Here is a 19,914-nt window from a genome sequence, read left to right on the forward strand (position 1 = left end):
AAGCTGTTTGCAACTATGCCAGTCCCAAGCGAGAAGCCTTTGTGTCAAGCTAGTGGTAACTCTTCACTGGTTTATGCGTCTGTAAAGATATTGCTTGGATAAAGAGATAGTGGGAATTTGAGTCGACTCCTTGTTTGTATTGAGATCTTTCAACTTTTTAGTCTAGTGTAATATAGCTCTTTTTTCTTCTTTTAATAAATATTCTGTTGTTTGTATTAAGAGTTCATCAGCAGACGCCAGTGAATTTGCTCAGTAATTTTCCTCCACTGTTTCAAAAGAAAAACAAAGTTAGGATCTATCAAGCCAGGTTTAACTGTGGGACCTGAACTGTCCAGTGTTATCAGCAATTGGGACCGTAACACGAATTCAAAGCTAACGTTTTGAATTTAAATCAGGCCAAAGTTCTTTTCATGGGAAAATGGATCAAAATCCCAACCAAATTGGCAATCCAAATTGAACACACCTTGACGTGGGAGGTGCTGTTGTCTACAAGAAGATATTCAGGATGTCATTGTTGCTACAATCAATTAATCTTGCTAATATTTTAGTTCATGTGTTTTATCTGTTTTATCATTAGTGCCTATCAGGTAATTGTGGAGGAAGAGCGTCCACGCAGGAGCAAGAAGGCCACTGATGTTCTGGATTGCTACTTTATTCCCATCACCTATCAGAATGCCTCCATTTCAGACTCCCCTCATTACTTTGCTGCTGAATTTCCACCAGATGCTCTTCAAGTAGCCCAACCATTCACAGTTGGAGATAACAAGACATACAGTGGCTACTGGAATGCCCCACTACTCCCTCATAAGAGTTACAGCATTTACTTTCAAGCAGTGAGCAAAGCCAATGGGGTAAGTGTCCACAGCTGTAACTGTTGAGTACAACCATAAAATGCCCAATGTTTATTTTGTTTCCTTATATTAGTCAATATACTGTCATCTGTTTGTCCGTATGCTTTATGAAAACTGAGAAACCATTGGCTTTCCCATTCGCTCCTCTTATGGCAGGTTATGGCCTGCTTCATGGCAGTTATGCCTGTACCGTTTTTAGTGAAAACCACATGGGCAAAGCCTGCAGTGCCACATACATAAAGGTATATTGCAATGCTGAAGCAACTAGCTCAAACATTGACTCAAAGAATAGAGAGCTATCTGAAACAAAGGCTTCTGTTATGGTACCTGGAAAGTAGTAAGTGATCCAGCAGCTTAGTTACTGTAAAGCAGGTTTGCTTGAAATATAAAACCCTCCACAAGAAGTACGCCTACTTTGATCAAATTGGTACATTTGGTTTCCTATAGCAACTGCCGACTATGAGATAACAAGTAACATTCATGTCTCACCAGTGCCAGGTGGTGACTATCTCCAGCAAAAGAGAATCTAACCACCTCCTTAAAATTGCTGCATTACTATTGTCAATTTCCCCCATTATCAACATCCTGGTGACAATCAACTGAGCCCTCTTTGACCAGAAATTTAATTGGACCAGCTATATAAATACCATGGCAACAAGCTTGGTTAGAGGCTGGGAATGGAGCAGCGAATAACTCCCCAAAGCCTTTCCACGATCTACGTCAGGAGTGTGATGGAATACTCTCCAGCTGCCTGGATGAGTGCAGTTCCAATAAAACTCAAGAAACCACCCAGGAACAAGCAGCCTGCTTGATTGGCACCGCAACCATTACCTTAAACATTCACTTCTTCACCATTGGTACATTATGAATGCAGTATATATATATATATATATATATATATCATCTACAAAATGCACTGCAGCAACTCCTCAAGGCTTCCTTCAAAACCATCTTCCAAACCATAACATCTACAACCTAGAACAACAAGGGCAGCAGACAGGTGGCAACACCAACTCCAAGTACCCTTCCAAGTCACACACCATCCTGACTTAGAACCATATTGCTGTTTCTTCATTGCCTCTGGGTCAAAATCTTGGAAATCCCTCCCTAACAGCACTGTAGGTGTAACCACACCACATGGACTGCAACAGTTCAAAAAGGCATCTCACTGCCTTCTTCTTAAAGGCAAATAGGTATGGGCAACAAATGTTGACCTAGCTAGCGGTGCTCATAGCCAATGAATAGACAAAAAAGATATCATGGCTCCTGAGAAAATTATTAATAGAGCACAGGAGTATTAGGTTGGCAAATTATAAACCTTTTATTGCACCTTTTCCATTCTTCTATTTCTTCTTACTCTATTCCTGAGGGTGCTAAATCATGGTAGGGTGGAGCCTTATAGAAATAGGCAATCCTATGGCACCTCACCCAAGTGGACAATCACCATGTATGATACTAGAAAGGTAATGTTGCTGGGAAGGCAATTATCTGGGTGCAGCTTAGCCAAACCTGACCCAGACTTTATCTATTGTCCACAGAGTTCACTTTCCTCAAAGTTTTTAAAAATTCATTCACGGGATGTGGGCTTCAATGGCTGGGTCAGCATTTATTGCCCATCCCTAGTTGCCCTTGAGAAGGTGGCGATGAGCTGCTTTCTTGAACCACTGCAGTCCATGTGGTGTAGGTACACCCACAGTGCTGTTGGGGAGGGAATTCCAGGTTCTGAGCCAGTGACAGTGAAGGAACGGCGATATATTTCCAAGTCAGGATGGTGAGTGACTTGGAGGGAAACCTCCAGGTGATGGTGTTCCCATCTATCTGCTGCCCTTGTCCTTCTAGATGGTAGTGGTTGTGTGTTTGGAAGGTGCTATTTCTGCAGTGCATCCTACAGTTCCATTGGAAATTAAGTAAGAAGAGATCTGCTGTGTTTCAAAAGGGCACCAAACCTCAACAACTAATTGAGTCAGCAGTTTTGGCTAAATTGGCTATATTATTCAAGGATAATTTCTGTGTTTTAAAGTTTAAGTTGGTATTGGCCTGGCAGTCCAGGGACATTGCTTGTTAGTACTATAATGTGCTTTAGCGCAAAGCAGAAAAGATGCATGACTATGCCCCTATTCAGCACTCTGCTAATTCATCAGAATTCCTATTAGTAGACATCAAGTGGAAGATGAGATTTCCCAATGGAGGAAATGGAAACTAGGATGCTGAGTCACCTCGGGTGTTTTGTTGTATAAGGTTGAGTGTTGGTGATGAGGCAGCACTGTGTGAGGCATGAGAGCAGATTAAGGGCATACCCTCTGAATCAGCGAAGCAGGGGGTTAGAAGAAAAAAGAATTAAAGTTAGATGAATTAACAATCTCTGCACCAAAGCAGTTTGAGCTGAATTAAGTGTATTATTCCTGCTTTCTTCTCCTCTTTAAGAAAGGTAAATATTCCTTGAAAAGTAGTCTAAATTTAAAAGCAATTGCCTATCAGCATTTAACAAATCTAAAGAGACACTGAAAGAAAATAATATTCCTTTTGATATGCTCGAATATAAATTGCAAAGATTTTTCACCTTTAGGAGATAATTAATGGGCAATATTAATTCATATTTATAATTGCATTTCTTTGGGGTGTTTTTGTTATGAACACCTTACAGTAACGCTGATCTTTTACAATGTTTTAACTGAGTGTCTAGTGTGCTTCTTGTCAGTTGGGAACTGTTACCCAAATTACTTAGAGCAAGATCGTAAGCAATGTCAGTTTGTTGTTCCTTTGAATGTTTAACCATCTTCAAGATTCAGTGCGCATCTATTTTTTTTACTTTGGCAAGTAATTGACCTTCATTATAAAATTACTAAGTGATTGAGGAGTTATTTTTCTTTTCATTTCAGTTTAGTTCAGTTGGTAGCCTTCTTTGGATCAGAAGGTTATGGGCCTGAGCCTTACCCACCAGAGCTTGTGCATGCTGTCTAAACACCTTGCTTTGTTAAAGCACTGACCTTTGCATAGGTTGCCCTATCTGTCTAATTGGCATGATGTTAAAGATCCCATAGCACTAGAATAATTGTCACTGCATTTTAAATATAATTTATCCTGTTAAGCACTTTGACACTTAATCGCTTGGTAGTACAGAACTTGAGTATTTCTGAATAAGAGACATGCTGTCAAAACTTTTTTGTCTTGCACTCATCAGGACAGGTGCAAGAATACCAAATTTCAAAGGAAGCAACAATTCATGCTGCATGAGAAAAGGGTATTGATTGGCTAACAAGTCATACAAAGTCGATGGTGATTAGTCGAGGCATTGCCATGGAGAATTTACCATGCTCACTGCGTATCACACTTACTCATGAATGGGCCTAAGAGCCAATTTTAGACCTGAAAAGTGCCTAGTCTACCTTATATTGTCCTGGAAGAGTAAGGTATTTCAAAACTTTGAGCAATAGGTAAAGCTAACTATGCAGTAGCAACGCAAGTAGTATTTCTAACTAGTGAGATGCTGCCATCTAGCCAAAATGATGTTCTTCCTACCATACAGATGAATAATGTGGAATATGAATTTCAGTGCAGGTGCAATGCCAGGTACATAGGCCAAATGCCCCATTGATGGTGGATTGTATCAAACAGCACGTCCCTTCAGCTGTTCGCAATAGGCAGAATGCTGACTATACTCAACCAGCTCCTGCTGCAAAACTCAGAACATAATGTCTAATGTTAGATGTGATTCTGCAATTGAACAACACTCACTGAACAATCCTGAGCATCCTAAGGATTACATTAACAACCAATTTAAGATTATTAGCCGGGCTTGTAATGTGGCTCACTTACATTTGCTAGAAGCTACATATATTCATATGCAGGGTCCAGTCCTCTGCAGGCAAAAGGAACATAAAAGTTGAACATAAGCGTGGCGGAAAGTACTTCTCTGGTGCGTTCTCCATGGCAATGCCTCAACTAATCAGTGTCGACTTGTCAACTAATCAGCACGTTTTTCTCATGTAGTACAAATTGTAACTCCCTTTGAAATTTGGAATTATTGTGTCTGTCCTGATGAGTGCAAAATGAAAAGCTTTGACAGCATATCTCTTTTTCAGCAGTGCTTTGACTTTTCAAAATGCTCTACAAATGTATTAATGTTGATTATTAGTATTAATACTTGACAAGGCTGTCAACTGGAAGTGTTCCATTTCTGTGCTTCTAAGTGCACATCCTTCCCCTCTTTACTCAACCATAACATGTTCCCTTTCACTCTCACCAGCTGATCCGCCAATCTCTGCAATCCCCAACGCATCTTTCTTCAATCCCAAAACCTGCAGCTTGTTCCAATCACCATCTATATGATCCCTCCACTTCCCTGTCTGCTTTCCTGAGGGACCCTAATTCACTCTCCCTGATTCACAACCTCCAGGTTGTAGTTTAGAAAGTGTGTTGTTCAGAAAGACCAACTAATCCAGAATGTGCAGTTACAGAAAAAATTGGAGGGTTTATCTCAGGTACCATTAGTTTTGAGGTAAAGGGGAAAGCTTTATAACCTTCCTCTGTAGATAAAGTGGGTTGGGTATGGCTCATGATGTAGCAGATTGTACATGTGATTTGGAAGTAACAAGTGCAATGTGTTAAATGACCTTTTCTAGTTCCTTGTACTCTCTTATGTTCTTAAGCGCTTCCTTAGTAATCAATCGTGAACATTGTTATATCATTCTACCCCAAAAATGTCATTGCATACACCTATTGAAATACTTCAAAAGAAGAATTGGTGTTTGTCTATTACATTGTGATTTCTGTTTAAATAAAGGAGACCTTATGAACTATAGTCAGACAGATCATATCCATCTTTATGGCTGTTCCCTGAATCTTTTTCAGGTTCCTGCAGCAATCATAAGTAAAATTAGCCTCTGATGAACTATGCTTATTTATAGAATTGTGTAAGTGTTTTGCCATGCAAAGCAATGGCTTCCTTTATACATTGCTATGCCAATGATCAAATAAAGCACAATTGATTTTTTAAAAAAATAATTGTCAGGTATGTCGCCGAGGCTTTCCCTCTACAGGCACTCAAGGTCAATGTATTGCTGAAGTGAAGGCTGTTTACTGCCTTTGCCAATTAATATCTTCGGTTGTTCAGATAAATGTTAACTGAAGTATTTATCTAAAATGCCAAGTACATTTCATTCCAATTGTCAACAGCTGGAGTACATGCTGAATTTGCTAAGAGCTATTGCTAATATGTGGCCAAACACATCACTGTTCCTCCAAGTCGCTCTTATCAATGGATTTTAAATAGAGTTGGTGGTAAGTTGTGTTTGCTTTTGCTAAAGCACCAGAAATGACAGTTTTCCTCTTCATTTGACACAGGAAACCAAAATTGACTGCGTCAGGGTGGCCACAAAAGGTATGTCTTAGTTCTTCCCTTTCTTTTACCACAGGCACCTGTCATAACATTCATCCATTTCTGATTGAAAAGGTATTTAAAATACATACCAACATGTATATTCTAGACAGTCAGAATTTTGATGAAAATGTTTTCTTTTTTCCATTCTTTGCTTTCATAAGTCTCCTACATGCTCTAGTAGTTCTTTGTAAACTGATTTGTCAAAATTAGTATGTTCTTTTTTGCTTCATCCGTTCATCTATGCAAGTGTTACTTATCTTTGGATGACTGAAAATTATTCTAATGATTAATTTTGTAGCTGTTTCTCCTTGTTTAACTGCGCTCTGCTCTAAATAAATGAAATTTCTTTTTACATACTTCAGAGTATGATTGTATGCTCATAAATCGATGAAATCTGTGACTCTTTTTCTGATTTTGTTACTTTCATGGTGCACTAAGGTATCCATTTATTGTGATTTTATTAACCCTCAAAGGACTGCTTTTAATTTGAAGGGAGCCGCCTCTGAATTCTGAAATGGTTTGCAATAGGACCATGAAACTGGTGTGTTAAAGCACGGCTCTCATGTTCACCCTTTCATCATCTGTTGTGCATATGTAAATTATATTTGTTAGCCCGTCTTTAGGTGTAGTGAGTCCAGACACTGGCTAGTGTAACACTGAATGAACAACCCAGGCAAGTTCCACATTTTTTTCCCAGCATTGTGCTGATTTACATGACCCCAGCACTGGCAACCAGTTGAGTAGCAGCGGTTAGTTTCAACCAGTGCCTGCATTTGCTTTTACAATTTAAGGACTGTGTGAATATCAGGTGCGAGGAACATTAGAGATAAAAACAAAAAAACTGCGGATGCTGGAAATCCAAATTACCTGAAAAAACTCAACAGGTCTGGCAGCATCGGCGGAGAAGAAAAGAGTTGACGTTTCGAGTCCTCATAACCCTTCAACAGAACTGAGTGAATATTAGGAAAGGGGTGAAATATAAACCGGTTTAAGGTGGTGGGGGGGGGGGGGTGGTGTGGTGGCAGTGGGGGGAGAGAAGTGGGGGGGTGTGGGTTGTAGGGACAAGCAAGCAGTAATAGGAGCAGATAATCAAAAGATGTCACAGACAAAGGAACAAAGAAGTGTTGAAGGTGGTGATATGATCTAAACAAATGTGCTAATTAAGAATTCATTTAGATCATTTCACCACATTCAACACTTCTTTGTTCCTTTGTCTGTGACATCTTTTGATTATCTGCTCCTATCACTGCTTGCTTGTCCCTACGTCCACACCCACCCCCACTTCTACCCCCCCCCCCCCCCACCTTAAAGCAGCTTATATTTCACCCCTTTCCTAATATTCAATCAGTTCTGTTGAAGGGTCATGAGGACTCGAAATGTCAACTCTTTTCTTCTCCGCTGATGCTGCCAGACCTGCTGAGTTTTTCCAGGTAATTCTGTTTTTGTTTTGGCGAGGAACATTAGGCTTAGTTTGAGTAAGCCTTAACTTCAATGGCAGAGCCGTGAAAACTCAGAAATCCAGAGTAAATGGTGTTTATGTCATTTTTCTTCAGCTGTTTGTGGTGAGTGGGAGGAATCCCAGTGGATATTGAACTGCTCCCTGTCTAGGGTTATGTATTAATAATAGAGATTTGGGTGAGGCCTGTTGGCAACCATGGAACCATATGGGAATTACACATTCCAGAAAGGATGGGAGAATTTGGAAAAAACCAAAAATTTAAGATTTATTTTTGCGGGCTTCCAATTGGAGCCAGTGATTCGTTGGACAACCATTGATTGCATCATCCAAAAATGAAGGTGGCCATTTTAAATAGACTTTGTGAATAATATTAAGAGTGAGTAGCTTGAGGGAACAGCGCTTTTAATCTGGAATAACCACTGTAACCATGATATATTACAAAAAAAGTGCCGATGAGCTTGCATGCTGTCACTTCAAAGTTGCCAGTCCTTACACGATGCCATAAAGCCTGCCAATTAACAATCCTAATTAGTGTTGTGTTGGTCCATGAAATGCAGAACGTCCATTGCAAATCGCCAAACTTTTCTCACAAAGTAACATTAACTCGGATGGAAAAGGAAATCACTCTCTAGACCTTTTGGTTTCTAGTACAGCGCCGTTTGAAGCAAAACAAAAGAAATGGTAATTGTCACTATGGAGACCATTTATACAATAGCATGTTTTAAAATGAGGTGATGAGGCAGCAGCACAGTAACATAAAATGATTATGTATCTCAGTGCTCATCAATCAATCCATCAGCAACATAATTAGAAAGAATCTTGTCACCACACTAGGCATTAAACTGCTGTTCACTACAACAAGCTCACCTCTTGAATTGCCAGTTAGAGTAATGGCAGCAGCTGTAAAAAGGCCAGTGACTTAGACCAGCCATCCTGCCAGGAGAAAAGGAGCTATTTTGAGGACCCAGTTTTCGGGAGGCAGCAAGAGGGAAAATCAGAGGATAACTTAAAATAAAATATAAGTCACAATAATAGTCGTTTTGGCTTAAGTAGCTTCCTATATTCAAGGTTGAAAAGATCTAGGAGTGCTGTCCATGATTCCCCATATAATCTGATCCCGATATCAATTGAGTTGCTGTGAGGAAGCCTCAGCAGAACAAGGTACTGAATAGGATGAAGAACATTTAATACAAGGACAGGGAGAGGGAGAAGTGAGGTGAGAGCCTGTGACCTCAGCCAAGATCTGAACAAGGAAAGGAAGGCAAAACATTATCCATGTTGAAGGAGGGAAAGAAATTGGATACCTGGTTAACATGAACCTCTCTTGCATGGTTTCTAGCTGAAATGCCAAGGTCTGGCACCTGTGCTCTCTGGTATAAGAATGGGAGGGAAAATATCTGGAAAAAAATTAGGAAAAAACCTGTAGTGTTTTGTTTTGCACAGTAGCTATATTAAGGTAAGTTATGAAGTAAATTCAACAATTATTTCTTCTGGCTTGAATGTCAATCAGGCAAAAATACAGTTCTTTAAGGGTTAATAAATTGATGCAAGAGTTTATGTTATTTTATATCCAAAAGAAACGGGTTTTCAACAGAATAAATTACGTTGTCACTTGACAGTAGAAAACTTGAATATTGCTGCAAAGAGAGACAGGTTGCCAAAGCTTTTCGTCTTGCAATCCACAGGACGAATAAAAGAATGTTTGGAAATTTGGCAAGCACAACAACTTATGTGACAGGAGAAAAAGTGCTGATTGGTTGGCAAGTCAATTCTGATTGGCCTGTTGCTTGCCCCGGCCAATCAGAGTCAACAATTTAGCACCTTTTCACCCGTCATATAAATTGTTGTGATCATTTGAAATTTGGCATTCTTGCATTTGCCCTGATGGGTGCAAGACTTGTGTTAGCCTTGATGAGTGCAAGATGAAAAGCTTCAGCAACATGTCTTTCTTTTCAGTAATTTTCAAGTTACATTGTCTGTAATGCTCTCTTTCTTAGATATATAGTAGCATATATATATATATATATGGTCGCTAAGTAATTCTTGTTGCTAGTCTAGCTTCAGTCTGGCTTTTTTCTCATGCATGCTGACCTGGAAAATCTTCCTTTGCCTTAGCTGCGATAATTGTGACTCAGCTTACAACACCATACATTCGCATCGCCCCTGCTGCAGGCGACAACCAACTAACAGGTCAGACGTTCAAGTACAGACCAAGTCATCGTTGCCATTCTTTTTGCCTCTTCTTCACTCACTTTCGTTCTCTCTCTGTTCAGTTTCAGAGGTTTTATTTTCTCTGTCACCTTCCACACAGCAAGCTCATTGTGTTCTCACTCCTGACATTCAGTCGAACCTTTTGTGTCTACTCTTGGAAGTTTGCAACTAACCCATGCACTTAGGATATCTCTGCACTGCATGATTTCATATTGCATTTTGTCTGTGAATGATTCATTGGGCTTAATGTGTGTAGATGTATGGCTACCCGACCTTACGCAAAATCTTGACTGGACAGAGAAATACTGTATTTGCTTGTATTTCCAAGGAAAAATTGCTAAACCGGCCTCCAGGACAATCAACAGGAGTACCGTTTGAATACTTTTGGCACAGTTAGAATTTGGAAACATGAATTTATCCAGATTTCCACGAACACATTTTGCATTGATGGATTCAGCAGAGACAATATTGTTTCCGGAATAATGTTCTGCCTCTAGATGTCTCTAGCACCTCAAAACAGTTCACAAATCTGATTCCTGGGATGAGAGGATTATCTAGTGAAGAGAGACTGAGTAGATTCAGTCTTTATTCCCAAAGTTTAGAAGAATGCAAGGTGATCTAATTGAAACATATAAAATTCATAAGAGGTTTGACAGGGTAGATACTGAGAGAATGTTTCTCCTAGTTGGGGAGTCTAGAACTGGGGATCACTGCCTCAGAATAAGGGGTTGGCCATTGAGAAGAGGAGTCATAGAGTCATTATGGCATAGAAAAGGCCATTCGGCTCATCGAGTCCATGTTGGCTCTCTATAGAGCAGTCCAGTGAGATTCTCTAGCTCCGTAGCCTTGCAAGTATATTTCCCTCAAGAGCCCGTCCAATTTCCTTTGGAAATCATTTCTCATCTCCGCTTCCACCACCGTATTTGCAGCAAGTTCCAGGTCATTACCACTCTCTGTGTAAAATGTTTTACCTCAAATTCTGCAGCCCCCCACCCCCACTCTGCATCTATTGTCAAAGCCTTAAATCTGTGCCCCCTTGCATTTGTACTGTTAGCCAATGGAAACAGTTTTTCTCTATCTGCCTCATCTAATCTGTCATAACCTTGTACACCTCTATCAAATCCCGCCTCAAAATCCTTGGCTCCAAGCAGAAAAACCCCAGCATCCAGGAGAAATGTCTTCACTCAAAGGATTGTGAATCTTTGGAATTGTCCTGCACGAGAAAGCTATGGATGCTCAGTTGTGTATATTCAAAACAGAGATCGATTGGATTTTGGATAGAATTAAGGAAAAGGGGGGAATAATGTGGGTGAGCAGGCTGTTCAGCTGTGAAAGTTTCACAGTTAAGCCCAAACCTTCTACCATTGAATGTCTGCAGGTACTCATCTTCCAGCAGGAATCAACCAAGTTTGCTCAAGATAGAGAATTCTGATTGATTTCGCATCTACCTATCTCAGTGGCAATATGAACAACTATAGTGCCTCCCATATAATACCAGCTAATCTCAGCTCATTCAGATGATTCAGCCTTGCTGGTGTTTATGACCACCCTAGTTACAAGTGAAGTTGACAGTTTAAAAATTGGAAATGTGATGTTGTCTTAGCATTTATCGAATTTGCTAGTGGCATCTTATGGCAGGATCTCTATATTTCACTGGCCTTTATTTGGACAGTTTAGATATTTTCCAAGGCCCCACTAGTGCTGCACATCTGGTGGTGTCATCTTTTGGATGAGATGTTAAATCAAGGCCTCTTCTGCCTTGTCAGGTGGACATAAAAGATCCTGTGGCACTAATTCAAAGAAGAGCTGGGGAATTCTCCTGTACATACTGACCAAGATTTATCCCTCAACCAACATAACTAAAAACAGATGGTCAGTTCATTATCACATTTCTGTTTGGATGATCTTACTGTGTGCAAATTGGCTGCTACATTTCTTCCATTACAACAATGACCACATTTCAAAGTAGTTCATTGGCTGTAAAGCACTTTGGGCTGCCTGGAGATCATGAAAGCAAGGAGGTACTAAGTGGTCTGGCAGGCTTAAAAGTAGATAAATCTCCAGGCCCGGATGAAATGTATCCCAGGCTATTGAGTGAGGCAAGGGGGGACATAGCAGGGGCACTGCCAATAATTTTCAATACCTCTCTGGCCGCAGGAGAGGTGCCGGAGGACTGGAAGACAGCTAATGTGGTACCATTCTTCAAGAAGGGAGAAAGGGATAAACCAGGGAACTACAGGCCAGTCAGTCTAACCTCAGTGGTGGGGAAACTATTGGAAGCAATTCTGAGGGACAGAATTAATCTACACTTGGAGAGGCAGGAATTAATCAAGGGCAGTCAGCATGGTTTTGTTAAGGGGAGGTCATGTCTGACCAATTTGATTGAATTTTTCGAAGGGGTGACCAGGTGTGTAGATGAGGGCAATGCATTTGACATAGTCTACTTGGACTTCAGCAAGGCTTCTGATAAGGTCCTGCATGGGAGACTGATAACAAAGGTAAAAGCCCATGGGATCCAAGGCAATTTGGCAAATTGGATCCAGAATTGGTTGAGTGGCAGGAAGCAGAGGGTGATGGTTGAAGGATGTTTTTGTGACTGGATGCCTGTGTTCAGTGGATCCCACAGTGTTGGGTCCCTTGCTGTTTGTGGCATATATAAATGATTAAGACTTGAATGTAAGAGGGTTGATCAGTAAATTCGCAGATGACACAAAAATTGTTGGGGTGGTAAATAGTGAGGAGGATAGCCTTAGATTATAGGAGGACACAGATGGGCTGGTCAGATGGGCTGATCAGTGGTGAATGGAATTTAATCCAGATAAGTGTGAGGTGATGCACTTGGGCAGGACAAACAATACATGGGAATACATGATGACAGGTGGGACCCTGGAAAGTACCGAGGATCAGAGGGACCTTGGTGTACATGTCCACCGGTCCCTTAAGGTAGCGGGACAGATAGATACGGTGGTTAAGAAGGCATATGGGATACTTACCTTTATTAACTGAGGCATATAATATAAGAGCAGGGGGGTTATGCTGGAACTGTATAAAACGCTGGTTAGGCCACAGCTAGAGTATTGCCTGCAGTTCTGGACTCGCATTATAGGAAGGATGTGATTGCACTAGAGAGAGTGCAGAGGAGATTTACCAGGATGTTGCCTGGGCTGGAGAGTTTTAGTTATGAAGAGAAATTGGATAGACTGAGGTTATTTTCCCTGGAGCAGAGGAGATTGAGGGGGAACATGATTGAGGTGTATAAAATTATGAGGGGCAGATAGGGTAGAGAGGAAAGAGCTTTTCCCCTTGGTGGAGGGATCAATAACCAGGGGGCATAGGTTTAAGATAAGGGGCAGGAGGTTTGGAGGGGTTGTGAGGAAGAATTTTTTCACCCAGAGGGTGGTGGGAATCTGGAACTCACTGCCTGAAAGGGTGGTAGAGGCAGAAACCCTCATAACATTTAACAAGTATTTGGATGCACACTTGCGATGCTGTGGCATACAAGGCTATGGGCCTAGTGCTGGAAAATGGGATTAGAATAGTTAGGTACTTGTTTTACCGGCTCAGACTTGATGGGCCAAAGGGCCTTTTTCTGTGCTGTAGACCTCTATAACTCTATGAAAGGCCTTTCTTTTTATTCTTTTTCATTGAAAGGTCTCAAGGATGCATCTCATTGGAATGTCAAAGAACCAACAGTCAAACAAACAGTTCTTTGTGAAAACAGTTATTGAAATAGCATCTTTTTGTGTTCACAATGTCCAGATGGAGTATTTATTTAGGAAAATGTCTACTCTGTTTGAAGAATGGGCTGTCCTTCAGGCCTTAAATCTGTCAGTACTTTACTCAAAACCAATTAGATGGCTGATAAAAAAAATAAAGTTATTCTGAACAGCAAGCAACAACTCCCTTCTCTTTCCAGGTCATTTCTGATTAAGTTAAGGTCGAGGTAAAAGGTACATTTACGTACACTGTATATATCCTTCAGTGAAAAGTATTCCGAGGACTGAGTATATTTGGTGACAGGTATGCCAGAATGGAGTTTGGTGGCGGCACAGTACAAACCAATGGCCTTGTGATAACATTTTGGTGAACGTACATGATTCATAGTTGCCATTCCACAAATATGGGCATGAAGGGATGCACGACTTAATGTCGCACCAAAATCAACATGTGAATGAGGCTTGAATAAAACAAAGCCAGGAATAGAACATGTAAAATGCAATTGTGTTTGCTTAACTATTAGTTATTCTGGTGATCTTACCAAACTGACAGCTCTGAAATTATTGTGCAGTAATTAGTGTACAAACCTATATAGCATCAGTTGACTACATTTGAAAGAAGTAGTAACTCATTTAAATATGAGTTTATGTTGTCCTATGCAAAACATTTTAGCAACTGTGATGATTTTTCTCTTCTATCCTGAGAGGCTGAACTGCTTTATATTTCAATCTTGTGCAATTCTGTGGGTACAGTTGCAGAGGGTCAGGGTTAACTGTCTCAAAGGAGCCTGACGTAAACTGAAACAGACTTTTGTGCCTTCTGCAACACAAAGCGAATGCATTTTAGTAGGCTCCAATGTTATTTATGATTTATTGCCCCTCTTTTTCTTGCATTTGTGAGATAAATTTGTCATTTCAGCCATGGTTATCCTAGCTATGATGCAGCACAATAATGTGAAAATATTAAGAGCTTCCATATTGTGTACCATGTAAGAATGTTCTATGATACTTTATTGAAACAAATGACTGGCAATATTCCTTTGTTTTCCATATATAAATTGATAATCAATTCAGTTCACTCCAAAAATACTATTTAAGGAAATTAACTCTAAATAGAAAATGCTTTCACTCTTGCAGTTTTCTTATGTTATATTGAAACCGTTGTGTGAATATAGTCACATCATTTTGCTCAGTTGATAATGCCAGTGGGTGTCGAAGCCATATATTTCAGAAGAATGGGTACAGGGAGGATGTTTCCCCTGGTTGGGGAGTCTAGAACCAGTGGCTGCAGTCTCAGGATATGGGGCAGGCCATTTAGGACTGAGATGAGGAAAGATTTCTTCACTCAGAGCGTGGTCAACCCATGGAATTATCTCCCACAAAATGCTGTGGAGGCCGGGTCACTGAGTGTATTTAAGAAAGAAATTGATAAATCTTTGGATATTAGGGGCATCAAGGGGTATGGAGTGAAAGTGGGAACATGGCGTGATCATATTGAATGGTGGAGCAGGCTCAAAGGGCCAAAAGGCCTACTTCTGCTCCAAGTTTCTATGTTTAAGATAATTTGACCCTAGCCGATCACTGTTGGGAGAATGGTGCAGGTGAAGTAAAACACTATGGTCAACCTCCTCCTATCTCTAGGTGAAGAAATGTAAAATCAGATTAGATTCCCATATCCTTGTTGGCACGTGGACATTGTGTGGGAACCGATTCCAATGGCATCTAGGCTTATTCTTGAACAAGGGTAGCAGGCTGAGCTGTATCCCAATTGAGGCAAGTGTCTGAAGGAAAGCATGAGAGAAAGATTGGAGGTTTTTTCCCCCTGGCTGATATATTGAAAGATGGGCAATAATGCCAGCAACTGGAAATTCAGGTCAAAATTCAGGACAATCAGTCAGTTTTCTAACGGTGAAATAAATTAGATGGTTAATGCTTTAATATTTTAACTGAAAAATAAATAAGGACAAAATTACCAGGTCTCTAGGCATTGACAAAAGAAACAGAGATGGCATGCGGAAAACTTTTCTTTAACACAGCAAGCTGTTATGATCGGAATGCACTGTCTGAATATTAAATTGTAACTTTGAAAGGGAAATTGAATAAATGCTTGATCAGGACAAAATTATAGGACTATGTGAGGAAAGAAAAGAGTGGGGTTAATAGGAGAGCTCTACTAAAGTATCAGCACAGGTACATTAAGCTGAGGTTTGAAAGATTGTTAGGTTTTTGGACTTTGTCTTTAATCTAAGGGTAAATCACAGAATCACACAGTGCAGAAGAGGCCCTTTGGCCCATCGAGTCCACACCGACACGTGAGAAACACCTGACCTATCTACCTAACCCGATTTACCAGCATTTGGCCCATAGCCTTGAATGTTATGACATGCCAAGTGCTCATCCAGGTACTTTTTAAAGGATGTGAGGCAATCCGCCTCCACCACCCTCCCAGGCAGTGCATTCCAGACCATCACCACCCTCTGGGTAAAAAAGATTTTCCTCATATCCCCTCTAAACCTCCTGCCCCTCAACTTGAACTTACGTTCCCTCGTGACTGACCCTTCAACTAAGGGGAACGGCTGCTCCCCATCCACCCTGTCCATGCCCCTCATAATCTTGTACACCTCTATCAGGTTGCCCCTCAGTCTTCTCTGCTCCAACGAAAACAACCCAAGTCTATCCAACCTCTCTTCATAACTTAAATGTTTCATCCCAGGCAACATCCTGGTGAACCTCCTCTGCACCCCCTCCAGTGCAATCACATCCTTCCTATAATGTGGTGACCAGAACTGCACACAGTACTCCAGCTGTGTCTTCACCAAGGTTCTATACAACTCTAACATGACCTCCCTACTTTTGTAATCTATGCCACGATTGATAAAGGCAGGTGTCCCGTATGCCTTTTTCACCACCCCACTAACATGCCCCTCCGCCTTCAGAGATCTATGGACACACACGCCAAGGTCCCTTTGTTCCTCAGAACTTCCTCATGTCATGCCGTTCTTTGAATACTTCCTTGTCAAATTACTCCTTCCAAAGTGTATCACCTCACGCTTTTCAGGGTTAAATTCCATCTGCCACTTATCTGCCCATTTCACCATTCCGTCTATATCTTCCTGTAGCCCAAGACACTCAACCTCACTGTTAACCACCCGGCCAATCTTTGTGTCATCTGCAAACTTACTAATCCTACTCCCCACATAGTCATCTATGTTGTTTATATAAATGACGAATAATAGGGGACCCAGCACAGATCCCTGTGGTACGCCACTGGACACTGGCTTCCAGTCACTAAAGCATCCTTCTGTCATCACCCTCATTCTCCTACAACTAAGCCAATTTTGAATCCAGCTTATCAAATTACCCTGTGCCCCATGTGCATTTGCCTTTATGTGTCTCCTTTGTGGGACCTTGTCAAAGGCTTTGCTGAAATCCATATAAACTACATCAACTGTGCTACCCTCATCTACACACCTGGTCACCTCCTCAAATAATTCAATCAAATTTGTTAGGCATGACCTCCCTCTGAGAAAGCCATGCTGACTATCCCTGATCAAACCTTGCCTCTCCAAGTGGAGACAGATTCTCTCCTTCAGAATTTTCTCCAATAGTTTCCCTACCACTGACGTGAGACTCACTGGCCTGTAGTTCCTTGGCTTATCTCTACAGCCCTTCTTATATAGCGGAACCACATTAGCTGTTCTCCAGTCCTCTGGCACCTCCCCCGTGGCCAGAGAGGAATTAAAAATTTGGGTCAAAACCCCTGCAATCGCCTCCCTTGCCTCCCTCAGCAGTCTGGAACACAAACCACCTGGACCTGGAGATTTGTCCACTTTTAAGCCTGCCAACATCTCCAATACCTTGTCACTCCCTATATCAATTTGCTCAAGAACCTCGCAGTCTCTCCCCGAGTTCCATACCTTCATCGTCATTCTCTTGGGTGAAGATGGATGTGAAATATTTATTCAACACTCTAGCAATGTCCTCTGGCTCCACCCATAGATTGACCCCTTGGTCTGTTATGGGCCCTAGTCTTTCCCTGGTTATCCTCTTCCCATTGATATACTTATGGAGTATCTTGGGATTTTCTCTACTTTCACCAGCCAGAGCTTTCTCATATCCCCTCTTTGCTCTCCTAATCGCTTTCTTAAGCTCCACCCTGCACTTTCTGTACTCCACTAATGCCTGTGCTGATTTGCTCCCCTTGTACCTGCTAAAAGCCTCTCTTTTCCTTCTCATCATATCCTGAATATCTCTGGTCATCCATGGTTCTCTGGGCCTGTTACTCCTTCCTATCACCCTAGAGGGAACATGTTGTGCCTGTACCCTCCCCATTTCCTTTTTGACCCCCCGCCCCACTCCAGCGCCGCACTGCTCTTCTGTAGATTTTCCCACAAGTAGCTGTTCCCAGTCTACCTTGGCCAGATCCTGCCTTATTTTACTAAAATCCGCTCTCCTCCAATCCAAAACAATGAAGGCGGGGGGGGGAGTCTGTTCTGAATTCTGCCTGACAGCAAGCGTCGGTGGTTTGATTGTTAGAGATTGAAGGGGACATAGGTTATTTTACTGGAAAGAAGATGCAAGGCGTTTGCACTTGAAGACAATGGCAGTAGCCTGTGTGCTGGCAGTAGATTAACAATAAGGCTCCAAAGATTCAGGAAAGTGTTGGGAATGTCAGACTGTAAATAATTGTGCTTTAAACTGCCCATTTACTTCCAAGATAAAAGGGAGTTGGGGGTCTCAAGAGTAGATAATCAGCATTTCTACCTGGATACAAGACCCATGTGATTCATGTTGCCTGGAAGATGGCCTTTGAGTGGGCAAGTATCTAAGATATCTCTGAAACCTCACAGACAAGGTTAGTTTGCCAGTATCCAGGAGATAGGGAGTGGCTATAGGCCAGAAAACACTGTGGTTCACCACGCAGGAATGCAAACGGGAGTTCATGGTCATATTGACAAGACCAAATTCATGAGGAGCTAAAATGAGACTGGAGGATTCTCTGGAAGTATCTCCAGGGAAAACCCTCACTGTAAAAGACAGTTCTGAGATTAAAAATTCCCAGGCTTAGAAAGGAAAAGAACAGAAATAAACCTTTGGTAGCTGAGAATCACCTTGGACTGGTTCCGGCTGCATTGAATGTCTACTTAATGGACAGTGTAAGGTCTATATGTGAGGTATGTTAAAAGGAAAAGGGGAATGTTCTGTTTTGTGGTTTAAAATATAAGTTGTTTACTAAGATAGTGTTTAGTCAATAGTGCTTTTAGTCTTTTGTTATAGTCAAAGTTTGAAAATGTGAAATCTTTTATCATTCTTTCAGCTATTAATTGGGAGTTTGGATTTCTTTTTCAAAGTTATCGGTTTCTGTGGAGATTGTAACAGGGCTGAATGGCCTCATGTGCTGTATGATACTATGATACAGTGGGGAGTGGATGTGTGAGGCATGAGGGATGGAACAGCAACAGTTACAAAATCAATTCTACGTCCCCTGCATTTTTCATTGCGAACTGATTTACAGGGAGAAAGGCTATTTCAACAAATGTAGTTTTGACATTCCATCACATTATACGGTAACAGTACAAATGGTAGTTGATAAAGAAAGCCTCCAAGCACCAAGGCACTCACTACTTGATGCTAGTTATCTCATTCAAACAGATATTAAATGTTTCTTCCAGGACTGTGATCATTCAGTAGTTGCCGGTTTGTGAATAAATTGGAAATAACAGTTTGCGTACGAGATGTAGCTATGATTTGGATCTCTCATAGGTGGCAAATACTGTACTGTTTTGAGAAAAACAATAGAGAGGGAATGCATGGCAAATGAGCTTATCTCACTCCTTCAGATACTGGAGCAACATGTGGAAGAATTATTGTCATTTAATGGAAAATATTTGAGGGTTAAGTCCTCGCTAATCAACAGTGGATGGAGGATTTGTTTCTCTCTCGGGCTAGAGTGTTAAGGTATAGAAATGACAGTTAATATGGAGCTATTGAAGGTTCACTGCTGTTTGTGCATTGATAACCATTTTATGCTTAAAAAGCCTTTGCAAAGAGCAAAATTGCATGATATATTTTTACTTTACGGTTTACCATGGTGCTATATTTCACAATAAAATATACCTAGAAGAAAGAAGTATTAAAAGAGTGATGTCTTTTGTCTTGTTCAAGGATCAATGGCCTTGAAATGATGTTGTTTAAAGATCAGCAAATGAACATATAACCCATGCATAATAAATTCCCGTGTCCGCTATTTTAATAGAGACACTGGACCTGATTTTAACTCTGTCTAAGTGAATGGGT

The 19,914-nt window shown here is 41.0% G+C and overlaps 1 protein-coding gene across 10 annotated transcripts in view; it reads left to right on the plus strand.

The window, feature by feature from the left end:
• Positions 1 to 19,914, plus strand: part of LOC121279045 (receptor-type tyrosine-protein phosphatase mu-like) — an 873,720-nt gene that overhangs the window by 576,738 nt on the left and 277,068 nt on the right. For 6 of the 10 annotated variants that reach the window (XM_041189846.1, XM_041189847.1, XM_041189849.1 and 3 more), the window contains exons 12-14: positions 578 to 851; positions 6,195 to 6,231; positions 9,806 to 9,880. In XM_041189846.1, the coding sequence (XP_041045780.1) occupies positions 578 to 851; positions 6,195 to 6,231; positions 9,806 to 9,880 (386 nt within the window). The remainder of the gene's footprint in view (positions 1 to 577; positions 852 to 6,194; positions 6,232 to 9,805; positions 9,881 to 19,914) is intronic. The other 4 variants (XM_041189852.1, XM_041189855.1, XM_041189854.1 and 1 more) reach the window with 1 other exon arrangement.

The sequence above is a fragment of the Carcharodon carcharias genome, chromosome 6 (assembly GCF_017639515.1).
Source record: "Carcharodon carcharias isolate sCarCar2 chromosome 6, sCarCar2.pri, whole genome shotgun sequence".
Taxonomy (NCBI): Eukaryota; Metazoa; Chordata; class Chondrichthyes; order Lamniformes; family Lamnidae; genus Carcharodon; species Carcharodon carcharias.